General features: G+C 37.6%; 1 protein-coding gene across 1 annotated transcript in view; it reads left to right on the plus strand.

Moving 5' to 3' along the window:
- Positions 1 to 13,328, plus strand: part of KATNA1 (katanin p60 (ATPase containing) subunit A 1) — a 14,385-nt gene extending 1,057 nt beyond the window's left edge. Inside the window, exons 2-10 of the mRNA XM_010283829.1 lie at positions 1 to 11; positions 2,346 to 2,529; positions 4,109 to 4,230; positions 5,622 to 5,727; positions 6,074 to 6,232; positions 7,312 to 7,438; positions 8,966 to 9,100; positions 9,372 to 9,498; positions 12,985 to 13,328. The exon at positions 1 to 11 is cut by the window's left edge and continues 174 nt beyond it. Of these exons, the coding sequence (XP_010282131.1) occupies positions 1 to 11; positions 2,346 to 2,529; positions 4,109 to 4,230; positions 5,622 to 5,727; positions 6,074 to 6,232; positions 7,312 to 7,438; positions 8,966 to 9,100; positions 9,372 to 9,498; positions 12,985 to 13,183 (1,170 nt within the window). The 3' untranslated portion in view covers positions 13,184 to 13,328. The remainder of the gene's footprint in view (positions 12 to 2,345; positions 2,530 to 4,108; positions 4,231 to 5,621; positions 5,728 to 6,073; positions 6,233 to 7,311; positions 7,439 to 8,965; positions 9,101 to 9,371; positions 9,499 to 12,984) is intronic.
- The last annotated feature ends 260 nt before the right edge of the window (positions 13,329 to 13,588 follow it).

Below are 13,588 nucleotides of genomic sequence, written 5' to 3' on the forward strand. Positions count from 1 at the left end.
GCTGAACGTAGGTAAGAGGAAACCTGAAGACCTAAATTAACGCTTATCAGAGCAAAATGTGCTTTGACTTCAGCTGTTCCTGTGTAATTTTTGTTCTAGAACTCAGATGTGTAACACAGACCAGCAGCTTGCCACCGTTTGTGGTAGAGACAACGCCATTTTGAGGCAGCCTACTTCAGAATGTTCTGGGGCTTTTATCTTATATAGGCTTGAATAATAGCAAGTTTCTTTTTATTCTTTTCCTCCTGACTTAAGATAAACTTGTCATTCCATGGAAGCTCAACTCAATTCCTGAACTGATCTTCTCATCAACTTTAAAACGATTCTGCATGTAGCTGATAGGGTGAAGAAGTATTATCAGAGTAACAGTAAAATCTAGGAGCGTCCAAGCTCAGTTCCTTTTGTGTATCAAGGTGGTTCCCTGATCTCCTTCATGAACTGGTCAGGCTAGCAGTGAAGCTTAAGTGAAGGGGTGGAAATAAATGTCTGCAGGCAAGCCTGCTTATTTCAGAAGCAGTTTTGAATTATGCTGGGTTAGTGTCTGTGAAACCAAAGGCCTTGTGGTGTGGTTTGACAATGTAGCTGCTGCTGAAAGAGTAGTCCTACTCTCCACAGTTGCCTGTTTTTTTCACTTTTGTCTTTGTTGGTATTGATTAGCTGGTTCAGGATGCTAAACTGGCAAAAAAAAAGACCCTGTTTTGTGGGGCTAGTGGTTTTTTGTTTGGCTTTTAGTTTGTTTGGGTTTTGTTGTTGCTTTTTTTTTTTTCTTCCTGAGATTAGCTGTCTGAACTGGTTAATTGGAGGTTCTAACATATGCCACTGGTAGCATGAAGGAGGAAACAGGAGTGCATGCAAAGCAGACGTAGAACTGTGCATTTTGACAGAAAGTGACTGTTAGATCAGCTTAGCTGTACTGTCAGACTGTTCTTTGAGGCTTTGAACTTACAAGCTCCTTCTTGTAGATGGATAACTTCAGTCTTTACAGGTACATTTTTACATTTTATCTGTATTTATTATTTTTATTTACATCATTTATTTATTTATTTATTTTAAGCCTGCTTTCTGAAAGAAATTAATCTTGTGTGATCACACTGTTTCTATTTATCTCATTTAATAACTTTGGAACACTGAATTTCATTCAGACCTTCTGGAAGAATAGAGTCTGGGAGGTAGAACTTTCCTAATGTTTTGAAGCTTTCTAGAGAAGAGATGCATGAACTTATGTTTCTAAAAAGGGAAAGACTTGAGAGAACTTCCTCCTTTCCATTTTTCTTGCCAGCTGGTGAAGTGCTGAGTTGTGGTAGTATGAAAAAGCCACAGTGAAAACTTGTGCCATGTTGTGTTGGAATAACCACAGTATACTGAGAACTCACAAATTTAGGTGGAAATTAGATGTATAATCACACTATTCCTTTATTTTGAGCTTTGGGTTGAAATTCACAGGTGGCTAGGTGTTCATAAATAAAAGTATAGGTTGGTAGATAATTCATTTGGGGAGTCAAAAGACTTTAACGCTTATGATCTTATCACTGGCATATTCATGTTGCCTAATATGCATTTCACCCTGAAGAGATATGTACGGTTCTGACAAACTTGTTGCTGTGAATCAATTCTAGACAACTTTTAGGAAGGTACTGGATCCTGATGTATCTTGAATAATATGTGAAAGCACACTTTTTAGTTGGAAGTAAATGCTCTCCAAATCAGAGTCTTTCATCTTCTGTTCTCTAGAAATATCCTTGAACTTAGACTTGACTGATAGCTTATTAATACTGGAATTTTAGCAAGGCCCATAGAAAAAAGTATATCTGTGAGAGTAATGGATTTGTATGGGGAAGAAACTGAATTTGAAAAAAGAATTCCATAATACCAGTCATGATACTGTTTTTGTCATATGCGCTCCTAAAAGCAGTCTAGTTTCAATCAACTGGAGGCCTCGCATACACATTTGGTTTCCCAAGAAGTGAAAATAAAACTGTCATTCTAAAGAAACCTTTACATTTCTTTGGGTGGGAGAGTGAGGACCATTCTGATAAGGAGAAAATATATTGGGGGAGTTTTTTGTTTGGTGTTTGTTTTTTTCCCCCGAGATTCATAGTACTAGGATTACTGTTATATATGGAATATACAAAGCAAGGAGCTTGTTCTAGGCAAATGAGCCCTGAGCTTGTGGCAAAGGGAAAATGGATTTTTAGTGACTATCTAAAAATATCTGCCTTGTTTCTGACATACAGATTTTTATCTTGAGCAAAATGGCTTTTCAGTTTGTAACCACTTGCTTTGGTTATGTAGTGCTCACCAGTGACTTTACACTGAGGCTTTTTGCATATGTTACAACTAATTAGACCTTCGCCAGGACCCAGAAAACGTCAGTCTGCTCAGTGCAGTGATTGCAGAGGTCATAATAATCGTATGAGTGCAGCTGTCAGAGGCCCTCACCGTCCATCCTCTCGAAATCCCAATGATAAAGGGAAGGCGGTCCGCAGCCGGGAAAAAAAGGATCAGCAAAATAAAGGAAAAGAGGAAAAGGTGAGCTTGCAGTTAACTTCATGAAGTTGAGAAACTCAGTCTTGCTTTCTAAATATTATAAAACTAGATGCCTATAAAATGGTTCTTCATTCAAGTTAGCGTGCTGATTTGAACCTTACCTTGCAAGGCATGTTTGCTTTATGGACAGTCTTAGTTATGGGTTAATAAAAAAACAGCAAACCTTCCTCTCGAAGAAGTGATCTGGTAAATGCAGGCTTGTTTACTACAACTTGGAGATAGTTGTTGAAAATTACACCACTGAATTACTGACACTGAGCCTGATGGAGCTCATTCAGATGGGATGTCCTTGTGGGTTCTTGTGGAAGCACAAATTGCTTTTGTGTATTTTAGACTGAGATTGACTTGCCTGTTGCAAAGCATTTCAAGACTTAGTTAACCTTAAAGGGAGACCTTTACTTATTTTTTTGTTGACATCTGGTATTAGCTCCAGACTCTTTTCAGTTTAAAGCAAACAAAGCCCCCAGCGTACTTCATGAGAGAGAATGATCTTGTGATCTATTCTTTGCAGTCAGAGTGCTTTAATTTTTGCTTGTGCTCTGGTCTCCGTAAATTTAGCTGATGACAAGAGTAAGAGAACATACTGAAGACACTCAATTCATAGTTTTCCAGAGTCTGAATAAATCAAGTGCCCACGTAATAGAGTTTGTTAGCTTCAGCAACCTAATGTTGTGGCAGGGTGTAACAGCCTGTGTAAATAGTAAATAGTATAAACTACAAGGGTGTAATTGTTTAGCTATGTAAGCTGCTACTTTCATTAGGAGCCAAACTGCCTTGTCTTTAAGTGATAATCCTCTCTCACTAAGGATATACACGCACAGAGACAGGATAGGTCTTCTTTCTTTTTTACGGTTGTTCTGTCATCACCAGTGCTTGCTGTTAAGTGTATTAAAAATGGGGTATGTCTAGTGCATTTTATTTCCTCTCAGTTGCATGGTCTCTGCTGTTTGAGCCCTTTCAACTGTGTAGCTTCTTTGCTTCTGCTCTGCTGCAGAACTGCTTCTCTGCTGTTCTTGTCCATGCTTCTATATCAATTAATTAGCTCTTTTTTACTTCTATGGTCTTCCTGCAGATCACCTTTGCTCATCCTACATATGGAAGTCCTGCTTAATATTTTTTGTCCCATATGTATGGCATATTTATGACACTTACAGGATTTGAGATACTCTAGCTCAGTGTGACACTTTCTGATCCAGCCTCACGCATAATTCCCCCTACCCAGTTACTGTCTGAGATTAGTTTTTGATTTCTCTGGGAGAGGTGGTGAACATTGTTATACTGGGATAGGCATGTGCAGTTTTGCTTACCTACTAAAGCAAAGAAGCTGCATGGATCCAGTATGTTGACTTTGGGGAGAAGGAAACGGGACCAGGGCAGTACAGAATTCTTGATGAACCATATAGATCCTGTAGTGCAGCAGTAATATGAATGCTTCATAATTTTCATGCTGATTTATGTTGCTGCCTTCTAGAAATATGATACTATTGTGGACTTGTTATAAAAATCCATTAGTAGCATAACCATTGTTATGTATTTACATTGTTATATCCTTTCTATGTAGAACAAATCCACATCTGAGATTTCAGAGTCTGAACCCAAGAAATTTGATAGCACTGGATATGATAAAGATTTAGTAGAAGCTTTGGAAAGAGATATAATTTCTCAGAATCCTAACATTCGATGGTAAGTTTGAATACTGCTGCCAGTCTTTCTGAGATGTTGTTTCTTTTTCTTCTGATACAATATGACTAGAATTAAGTATTTTATCATATGGTTACATAAAAGTACTTGCAGGTTTTCTTTACTCATTAAATAGACAACTAAACTTCTTGTGTAGTGGAATGTTTTTAGAACTCTTTTTTTTCCTCCTGTAGATTCATAGAGTAGTTGGGGTTGGGGGGACCTTTAAAGATCAGCTAGTCCAATCCCCTGCCATGGGCAGGGACATCTTTCCCAAGATCAGGTTGCTCAAAGCCCTGTGCAACCTGACCACACAAAGCTTTTCAAGCTTTTCTAAGAGTCCTGAAATCAATTTTTGAGATACTCGTTTGCAATGTATAAGATTCTAGTGTCTGCCAGTGTCTCTTCATTTAAAAACCTGTTTTGCTACCCAGGGGCATACCAAGATAGAAAACCAATTAACAGAGAAGTTATGTCAATATAGGAACCCTTTGAAATCTTGCTGGACGTGATGTGACCGCCAGTATAAAATATAACCACGTGTCAGTACCTTTACATAATTGCGTTAAATATTAAACCTTATACAAAGGTTGTTTTGTGTTCCAAATGTTTCCAGGCTTAGGTGATTTTGTGAGGATTAAAACAGCAAAAATCTTCTGGCAAATAAAGTAGGCTTTTAAAAAAAACCTGAACAATCCTACAAAAAACTTTGTGTGCATGCAACTGTGAAGTATTTCGGTTTAATACGTAACTATATGTTCCAGTTTTTATATTGAATCTCAGATTACAACTTCAGATTTGAAACTAATTCTCCATATAGATATGTTTTGAAAACAAAATATTAATTGGGCACGTGCTGTTAAGTGGAATACCCTGAGAGTTACCTTCAAGAAAATAAGACCAGCCTATAAGGTATTGAAGAATTAATACATTTGTAACTCTGGAAAAGAATGCTAACAATTCTTTTTAATTCAGCTCCATTTACTAGTCTTCAGTAAATTATTCTCATAATGATGAAAGATAGTATTCAAGTTTCAGGGACAGCCAGCCTCTCGGCAAAAGAAGAAAGCATCATCTGTAACTAGCATAAGTTTAACCAACTTGCCGTTTTCTACTTACTCTTTCTGTGAATAACAACAGTGCTCCAGGGAAATAGTTAATGTGTCTCTCTGCTTTTGCATCCAGCTGGAGTCTACTAGCCAGATGTCAACTGTAGTTGTAGGCTTTTGCCACTGGAACGTAAATAAATCCAACTCATTTTCCTGAATTATGGAAGAGCCATTACATAGCAACAAGTTTAATTGCATATTATTTTGAGCTGTGGACTGATTCTTTTGAAGCCTGAATCTGTCAAACAATTTTTTTTTTTTTTTTTTTTTTTTTTTTTTCTCCAGGGATGACATTGCTGATTTAGTAGAAGCCAAAAAGTTGCTTAAGGAAGCTGTAGTTTTACCGATGTGGATGCCGGAGTTTTTTAAGGGAATTAGAAGACCATGGAAGGTATGAAAGAATCTGATCCTGTGATCGTAAGTAAGATTCTGAGGTTGGATCTTGGCAGAACGAGAAATTTCAGATGTTTTACAGTTCATATAAATTCTTTCCACTTTTTAGTAACAAAACTTATGGTAAATAGTACCAAAAAAAATAAAGATGTCAGCCAGATAAATACACTGTCTGCAGCTATATTGTTGCAAGTATGCAAATTACAAATTAGTAATTATTACTTAGAATAACTTTTCAAGGGAAAGTTTACATCTAGCATTTTAATATTATGCTATTAAACAAACTGTGAAATTGTCTCTGTTTTGATTCTTGGCCTAAAAGTGGTTCTTTTTCATTTTAATAGGGTGTGCTGATGGTTGGTCCTCCTGGTACTGGAAAGACCCTCCTGGCAAAAGCTGTAGCCACTGAATGCAAGACTACTTTTTTCAATGTTTCTTCTTCCACACTTACCTCAAAATACAGAGGAGAATCTGAGAAACTTGTTCGTCTACTGTTTGAAATGGTGATTGAAGTTTCTGAACATAAATATGAGATAATGTAGTAGAATTACTTCTGGAATAGTGAAACCAAGATGTAGAACTCGTAGCATACATAAACAGCTCTCCAAGCTTCAAACACTTTAGGACCTTCTGATTTGACCATGTACATTCAAGATCTGGTTGTACCTGAAGAGCTTTATAAAAACTGAAAAATTAGGTCGTCTTTATTTTCAGGGTTCGCTTGTTACACTGGAGGTAGCTCACTATAAGCCGATGAGTGCTGTAGAACATACTTGAATGTAAAACTGGAGATGGAATCTAATTGCTTTCTGGGTGGGAACCCTACTTGGGCTTTGTGTGTTTTGTTGTTGTTGTTGTGGATGGTTTTTTTGTGTGTGCTTAAAATAAGTGGACTTCCAAACTGTAGTTGGCTTCAGAGCACATGACACTTGAAATTGGCTCAGAACCATGTAGTCGTTTTCTCACGTGTTACCAGTTTGCATGCAGTATTTGCTAGGGGCCCCAGTACTGAAGGGGGCAGCAGAGTTGCGATTACAGTAGTCAGAAGAGTCAGGAAATAAAAGATTTCTTACAATATCATTTGATCGTATTAAATGAGTCGATAACATGCCTGTCAATCAAAAATGCATGTACATAATGGACAGCATCTCAACTGCTGTAGGACAGTAGCTTTTATCGCAGATCCTTGTCTCTTGGACAGGTTCCATATCAGAGTGTCCTAGCCTAATGTTCATTTTAGCTTTAACTGAGTTCTTAGTCGAGCATTCTGTGATGACTTTCACAGTTACAAATGTTATTCCTAATGTGTAAAACTGCCTTTAGCTTATTAGACATTTGTTTATAGCCCTAACAATTACAGGACTTTGTCAGAAACTGTTCTGCTCAAATATTATTAATGAATGCACAGCTGCTCTACAGTTGTGTGCAATGGCCAAGGAGAGGGAAGGCGAGGTATTGTTTGATACCTGTAAACAGTTTCATTGGGATAAATGTGTCATTATTCAGTTCTGAATATGCTGCGATTTCTTAAATGCAAGTAGACTGCTGTTTCAGTTTCTGCTTTGTCTTTTGCTTTCTTTAGGCTCGATTTTATGCCCCAACAACTATATTTATTGATGAAATAGACTCTATCTGTAGTCGCAGGGGAACTTCAGAGGAGCATGAAGCTAGCAGACGTGTGAAGGCAGAACTGCTAGTTCAAATGGATGGTAAATAACCTGATCACTGGGAAGTGCTGGACTGGAGGCAACTTGGGGCAGGGGAATCAAAACTTCATTCTTCAGAAGCAATTTGTGTGAAAGCCTTACATAAAATTGGGGTAAAAAGATACAAATGCACTATTCCAACTGTCAGTGTGGAAGGGAAACAGATACCAATTATTTAACAATCTTTTAGCATCTGAGCAATGACCTTACATTACTGGGCCAGAATAATGAAGATTCAGTGGAAAATACAGGATTTCAAAAACGCAGAAGAAGAAATGTATTACTCGCTCCTCTCAAATCTTTACCTAGCATATCACTTGCTTCTTCAAAACCAAGTAAAGAGTGGTTCAAAAGACCTGTCACCTGTTCCAATTTAAAGGCAACCATTACACTTAACTTCTTTGAGATCTCTTTATTTCCTCCTAAAGATATACATAAAAAGTGAAGACTTTTTTATAGAAGTGGTTGGGAGAGTTTTCTTCTTAAAACAGAGTTCATTACAGCTATTTGTTGATTTGTGAAATATTAACCAAAGTTTAAAAGTAGGTAACACTGTGCAAAGTTGCTATAGAGGCATCCTTTTTATACTCTGGTAAGCAGGGAGAAGGAAAGGAACTGAACTGAATTAAATCTATGGAGTAATTTCTGATAGAATTCCATGAGTCAGAAGATTTGTATATTTATTTCTAGTTCTCTGATGTTGATACCCTTTTATGTTTGACATTAAATAGCAGCAGAACTGTAATACTGTCCTCGTAACTCAAGTATGTACATAAGCTAGTTTTATTAGTCACAACTATTTGAAGTCCTTTTACTTGAGCATTCATAAATGGTGTTTTATATGCAAATTTTCAGGCAGACTGGGTACAATGGCTATTCCACAGCCCAATCCTATGGTTATAAGCAAAAACAGTAAATGCAGAGGGTAGCAAGTTTAATGAAACGAACTTCATGTAGCAGCAGTTTCACAATACTTTAGAGACTGAGGTGTTCTCTCTGCTTTTGAGAAGCTGTGATTCAGTCCACCAAATTTAAACATTCACTTCAGCAGTTAGTAAGAATCCATCTCTGTATGTGAAACATTTGGCCTGAATTCAGAAGTGAAGAAACTTTGTAGGAGAGTAATGCTGCTTTTGTGTGGCTGTTCATGAATACTGTTGGCGGGGCAGGGTGTCTGTTGGTGTGGTGATGGCTTTGGGTTTTGGAGGGTTGTTTGGTTTTTCCTCACATGCTGTTACAGGATGCTGATGTGAAAATTCAAACACTGTAATGGCAGAAATACAAACAATTCTGCTGTAAAAGCGTTCCAGCCATGATAGAGAGGAACTTCCTGATCTGAACTTCCTTATTAAACTGAGTCTCCATTTTTGCTAGCAGGCTGTCTTATAGATGAAAAATTGAGCTGTATTGCGCTTGGACTCACTAAAGTGCAATAGAGAGCTGCTTGAATATTATAGAATTGTGGATATTGTTCTCTTTATACACAAAATTTCACAAAACACATTTTGCGTTTTACTTTCTCCAACGCAGGTGTTGGAGGGGCTACTGAAAATGATGATCCTTCCAAGATGGTCATGGTACTTGCTGCTACTAATTTTCCTTGGGATATTGATGAAGCCCTGAGACGGAGACTAGAAAAGAGAATTTACATTCCTTTACCATCAGGTATGAAGACTTGGGGAGAGGAGTGGTTGAAAAAACTAAAATCTAAACTTTATCAATATTCCTTTAGTTCTGATCACCTGGCTTAAAAATCTAATTGATACTTGTATGCAAATTCATTTATGAGTTCAGGCCCAGGTTAAATATAACGATTGAACATCTACCTTTGTAGCAAGTGTAGTGTCCTTTTTCTTATTCTTTCCTCTTATCCTTCTTCAATTCACTGTTTATCTTTAGAAAGTTGTATAGACTCAATTTTCTATTCTTTGATTAGCAAAAGGTAGAGAGGAACTCCTCAGAATAAATCTGCGAGAGCTGGAGCTGGCTGACGATGTTGACCTTGCAAATATAGCTGAGAAAATGGAGGGTTATTCAGGTGCAGACATTACCAACGTATGCAGGTATGTTAACATTGCATCATTTGTGTTACTACTGCTACAAACTCTGAGAAAACTGTTTGTAAAGTAACTAATTTACATGATTAAAGTTGTTGGATAAAAACAGAGTGTAACTTGTCTTTTATGTATGGCTAAAAGGTGAAATACTGCATTAGTATTTACCTAGATTTCCATTTTATATTTTCGTACAACAGTGATAAAGAGCAGTTGCAACATAGTAATCTAAACAAGCTGTGGTTTAGGTAAAATTCTGTGTTCTTTCATGTACACTGGTAGACTTTAATTTGTAGAGTTGCAGTCCACTGAGGTTATACTACTTCAGCAGAACATCCATGTGTGAGAGGCAGTAGTGGCAGAAGCCAGAATAACTAAAGAAAGAACACAGAGTGTTCTTCCTTCATGCCACAGAAAAGGTATGCCATGTTGTGTGATGGTGCAAGAACTGTGTACTCCGCACATTGGCTTTAGTGATGAGGCTGACTTAAGTTTTCTTCTATCTCCTCCATCTCCCCTTCTCATCCATACTGTTTGCATACAGTCATTTGTGGGCCTATTCTATAATTTAGATTCCTGAAATAATTGACTAAAAATATCTTTTAACCCTTCCCCCAATCTGTTCTTTCCAAAATTGAAAAGGGAAGGAAAGAATTGCTCTTTTAAGAAGCTAATATCAGTCATCTGGTTTACATCTAAAGATTTGCACTGGCATAGTTGCAATGGTGGCAGTATGGGATGAACCGAAACTTCTTAAGATGATGTTGTCATCTAATAAGGACCTGTGTAACTGTGCTTTCAGGCATTGGAGGTAGCACTAAAGTGTGACAGTGCAAGGCTTGAGCTCCAAGTTGTGCCAGCACAACTGTTGTGGGGCTGTACTTTGAACAGGGTAAGAGAACTGTTCTGGATTAAAAACATCTCCTCATTGCTTTCCTCAAACGCAGGTCCATTTCTTGCCTTGATTGCTAGTACAGCTCTGCAAACACTTGTCAGCACAACTGGGAGGACAGTGTGCTGTGCCGCAGGGATGAATGCGAGTGGCCTGTATGTAAAACTGCCACCAAAGACTCTTATTAGCAGGGTCACTTGAGGCTGAACTAAGAGTTTGGAGACTCAGTACTGTTTCCTGAGCAAACCTTAACACAGTGTCTGGGAAAAGAATGGTATGTTAGTTGCTCTGAATCGGTGTTGTGCACATTTCTTTCACTTGTAGGTTTGTGAGATGAATTTGTGGTGGTCTTTTGCTTGGTCTTGATGGTTGTGCTTTGAAAGGAGTATGTGCTAATAGACTCTTGTTACAGAAGAGTTTATTTGGCCTGCTTCTTTGTGCATTTTAGCTGCAGTTTGTCTCCTCTGGTCTGTTCAGTGTTCATTATTTGTAATTAATTTTATACTGAATAACAATACACTTGTTTAAAAGTCAGAATACTCGTAATGTTTTTGAGTGAATTTCATATATATAGATACACACACACGCTGCTGCTTTTTTTTGTTTAATCAAAGACCATTTGTACAAATACTACTAAAAACACAAAGCAAAAGCAAACAAACAAAAAACCCACAAAGAAACATCCCAGTCTCATTTGTGGCCGTCTCCTTAGAGATGACTGAGGTGGCAGCAACCAGAAATCCAGAGAAACTGGGGTTTGGATGTGCATGATTTGAAATTAGTAAGAAAGTACTCATACTGGCCTATGTATTTACACTTGTTAATGGTGTTAGAAAAAATGGATCTTAAACATGATTGTTTCATTTACATTGAGACAAAGAGACATATGGTTCATTTAAAAGTGCTTTTGTATGGTTCAGACATACAGTATATAAACACAGTAAAGTTCACACTTGCAGACTGTAACAGTCCTTGCTAGTGACAAACAAGCAAAATGTAAGAAAAAGTGAGCCAAGAACTCTGGTTTGCTCAAATTCTTCTACCTTAAAGAATTTGAGGTGAAATCCAAAGTTTGCTGAGCCAGAGTGAAAATCAGAGATAACAGTACAGTTCCTAACAGTCAGCATGTAACTATGGAAAATGAAGGCGAAACTTTATTTTAAAAAGACATTCAGGAAATATAAAATGCATCTAAAGTGCAGATTAGATGTGAGCATGAACTGCCTTCGTTGTTCTGAGTGGACTGCGAAGGTTGAAAGGCCTTTGGAGAGGAACTGACCCCCACTGTGTGTTCCAGTGGGTGTCTGCTTATTTTTTTAATATAGCTTTGGTGCTTCTCCAGGCACTAAGGGTGCATTTGAGAAAACACCAAGAGTTGATGTCAGAATGATGGTCAGTAAAATGACTTCACAGAAGAAAGTGGTGGCAGCTGCACTTGAATTTTGTGGCTGTGTTGGGGTATGGTGGGTTTTTTTTTTTGTTTGGTTTGTTGGGTTGTTTTTGCTGGGAGTGTTTTTGGTAAATTGCTGTCTGGAGGCAAATTAGATGCATGGGATGCTTCCTCCCTCTGCCTTGTGTAACGCTGGCTTTTAGTACACAAATGAAGATATAACAACAAAGACATTTGACTAAGATGAGTTTCAAGAAGGCAACTTTTTGGAGCTGTTCTGAAATTCTAGTTATTGTATCATGCATTCTAATTGCCAACAATTATTTAGTAAAACCATTAAGTCTGTCAGTTGTGGTTTCCTTTGCAGGGCGGGGGTGGAATTGAAACAGAATACGCTGAAACCATCTTTCTAAATCTTCCTAGAAGACAATGTATAAGTTTTTCTCTTTGATTTTCACCTACTAATATGATATGATAGTAGTGTGATATTGCCAGGATTATCCTTCCATCTTTTTTACTGCTAGACAAAATAAGTAGCGTTTTCTTCTTATTATAAGCTATGTAACAATGAATTACCAGGAACTTTAGTCTTTCAGTGTTATCCATTTATCACCTGCTGCTACTGGTGTTACTGTTGGAAAACCAGATGCATTCAAACTGAATGCAGCAAGAAAATGGCTCACTTGTAAAGACGCTTAATGCTTATTGAGGCCAGAAGTTTGAGGAGCCACAGGCTGAACAGATTTTGTAGTTCAACATTTAGCTGTGAATGTATAGGTTGGAGGTAGATATTGCTGGCCTCTCGTGTCTTTGAAGTGGGATTCCTATTTGGACCAGGAAAGATTCAAACCATTCCAGCCACTTCTCCTATACGTAGGAGGAGTGAATCCATTACTTTGTCTTGTTCCTATTTAAAAATACTATAAACAGCAGCTACATCATAGGCATTAGATAAATCAGGTAGTCTTTATCTCTTTTGCCTAGCCTGTGAACAGTAGCTATTCAAAGATCCAGTGAGGATAAATCCATGTATGAAAAATATGGATGGCATGGTATTGTAGGTTGTACAAGCACTCGGAGATCTCCCTGTAAAAGTTTACAATTCTTTATTGTATCTTTTTGAATGCATAGCTTAACTGGAATGCTGTGTTGAGCCTTTCAAACAACTCACTATCCTGTATTGAGTAACAACTTTTTTTTTTCGCCTACTTAGAGATGCATCGTTGATGGCTATGAGAAGGCGTATTGAAGGCTTGACGCCAGAAGAAATAAGGAATCTTTCCCGAGATGAAATGCACATGCCAACAACTATGGAAGACTTTGAAATAGCTTTGAAGAAAGTTTCTAAATCTGTATCTGCTGCGGACATTGAGAAATATGAGAAATGGATAGTTGAATTTGGATCATGCTGAGTTGTCTTATCTTGAAGAAGCCACCTTATGTCTTAAAACAGCTTTAGAAGTACTAAGTAGTGTGTCAACGCACTGCGTGCTCTTTTTAACTTTTGTAATTTAAGAGCAACAGATGTCTAAATAAATTTTTTTAAAATGCAAGTTCTGTCTAGCTCTCTTTGAACTAGCTCAAAAGTTACCCGTTTTTTCCTGAATGTGAAACTGATGTTTTTTTAAAGTCTTGATCTTCAGGACTTTAAAACGACTAAATTTAATACTTGACCTCTTGCATCAGAGGGTTTACTCTTGAAAAATAGCTATTACACCAAAATCCCCCAAACTAGCTCAGCAAAATGAGTAAGGGATGCTGAGAACTAAAAAATGGGACAGACAACATACAGTTATGTAGACAGGTTTGCTAGCTGA

The sequence above is a fragment of the Phaethon lepturus genome, unplaced genomic scaffold (assembly GCF_000687285.1).
Source record: "Phaethon lepturus isolate BGI_N335 unplaced genomic scaffold, ASM68728v1 scaffold38503, whole genome shotgun sequence".
In the NCBI taxonomy this organism is placed as follows: Eukaryota; Metazoa; Chordata; class Aves; order Phaethontiformes; family Phaethontidae; genus Phaethon; species Phaethon lepturus.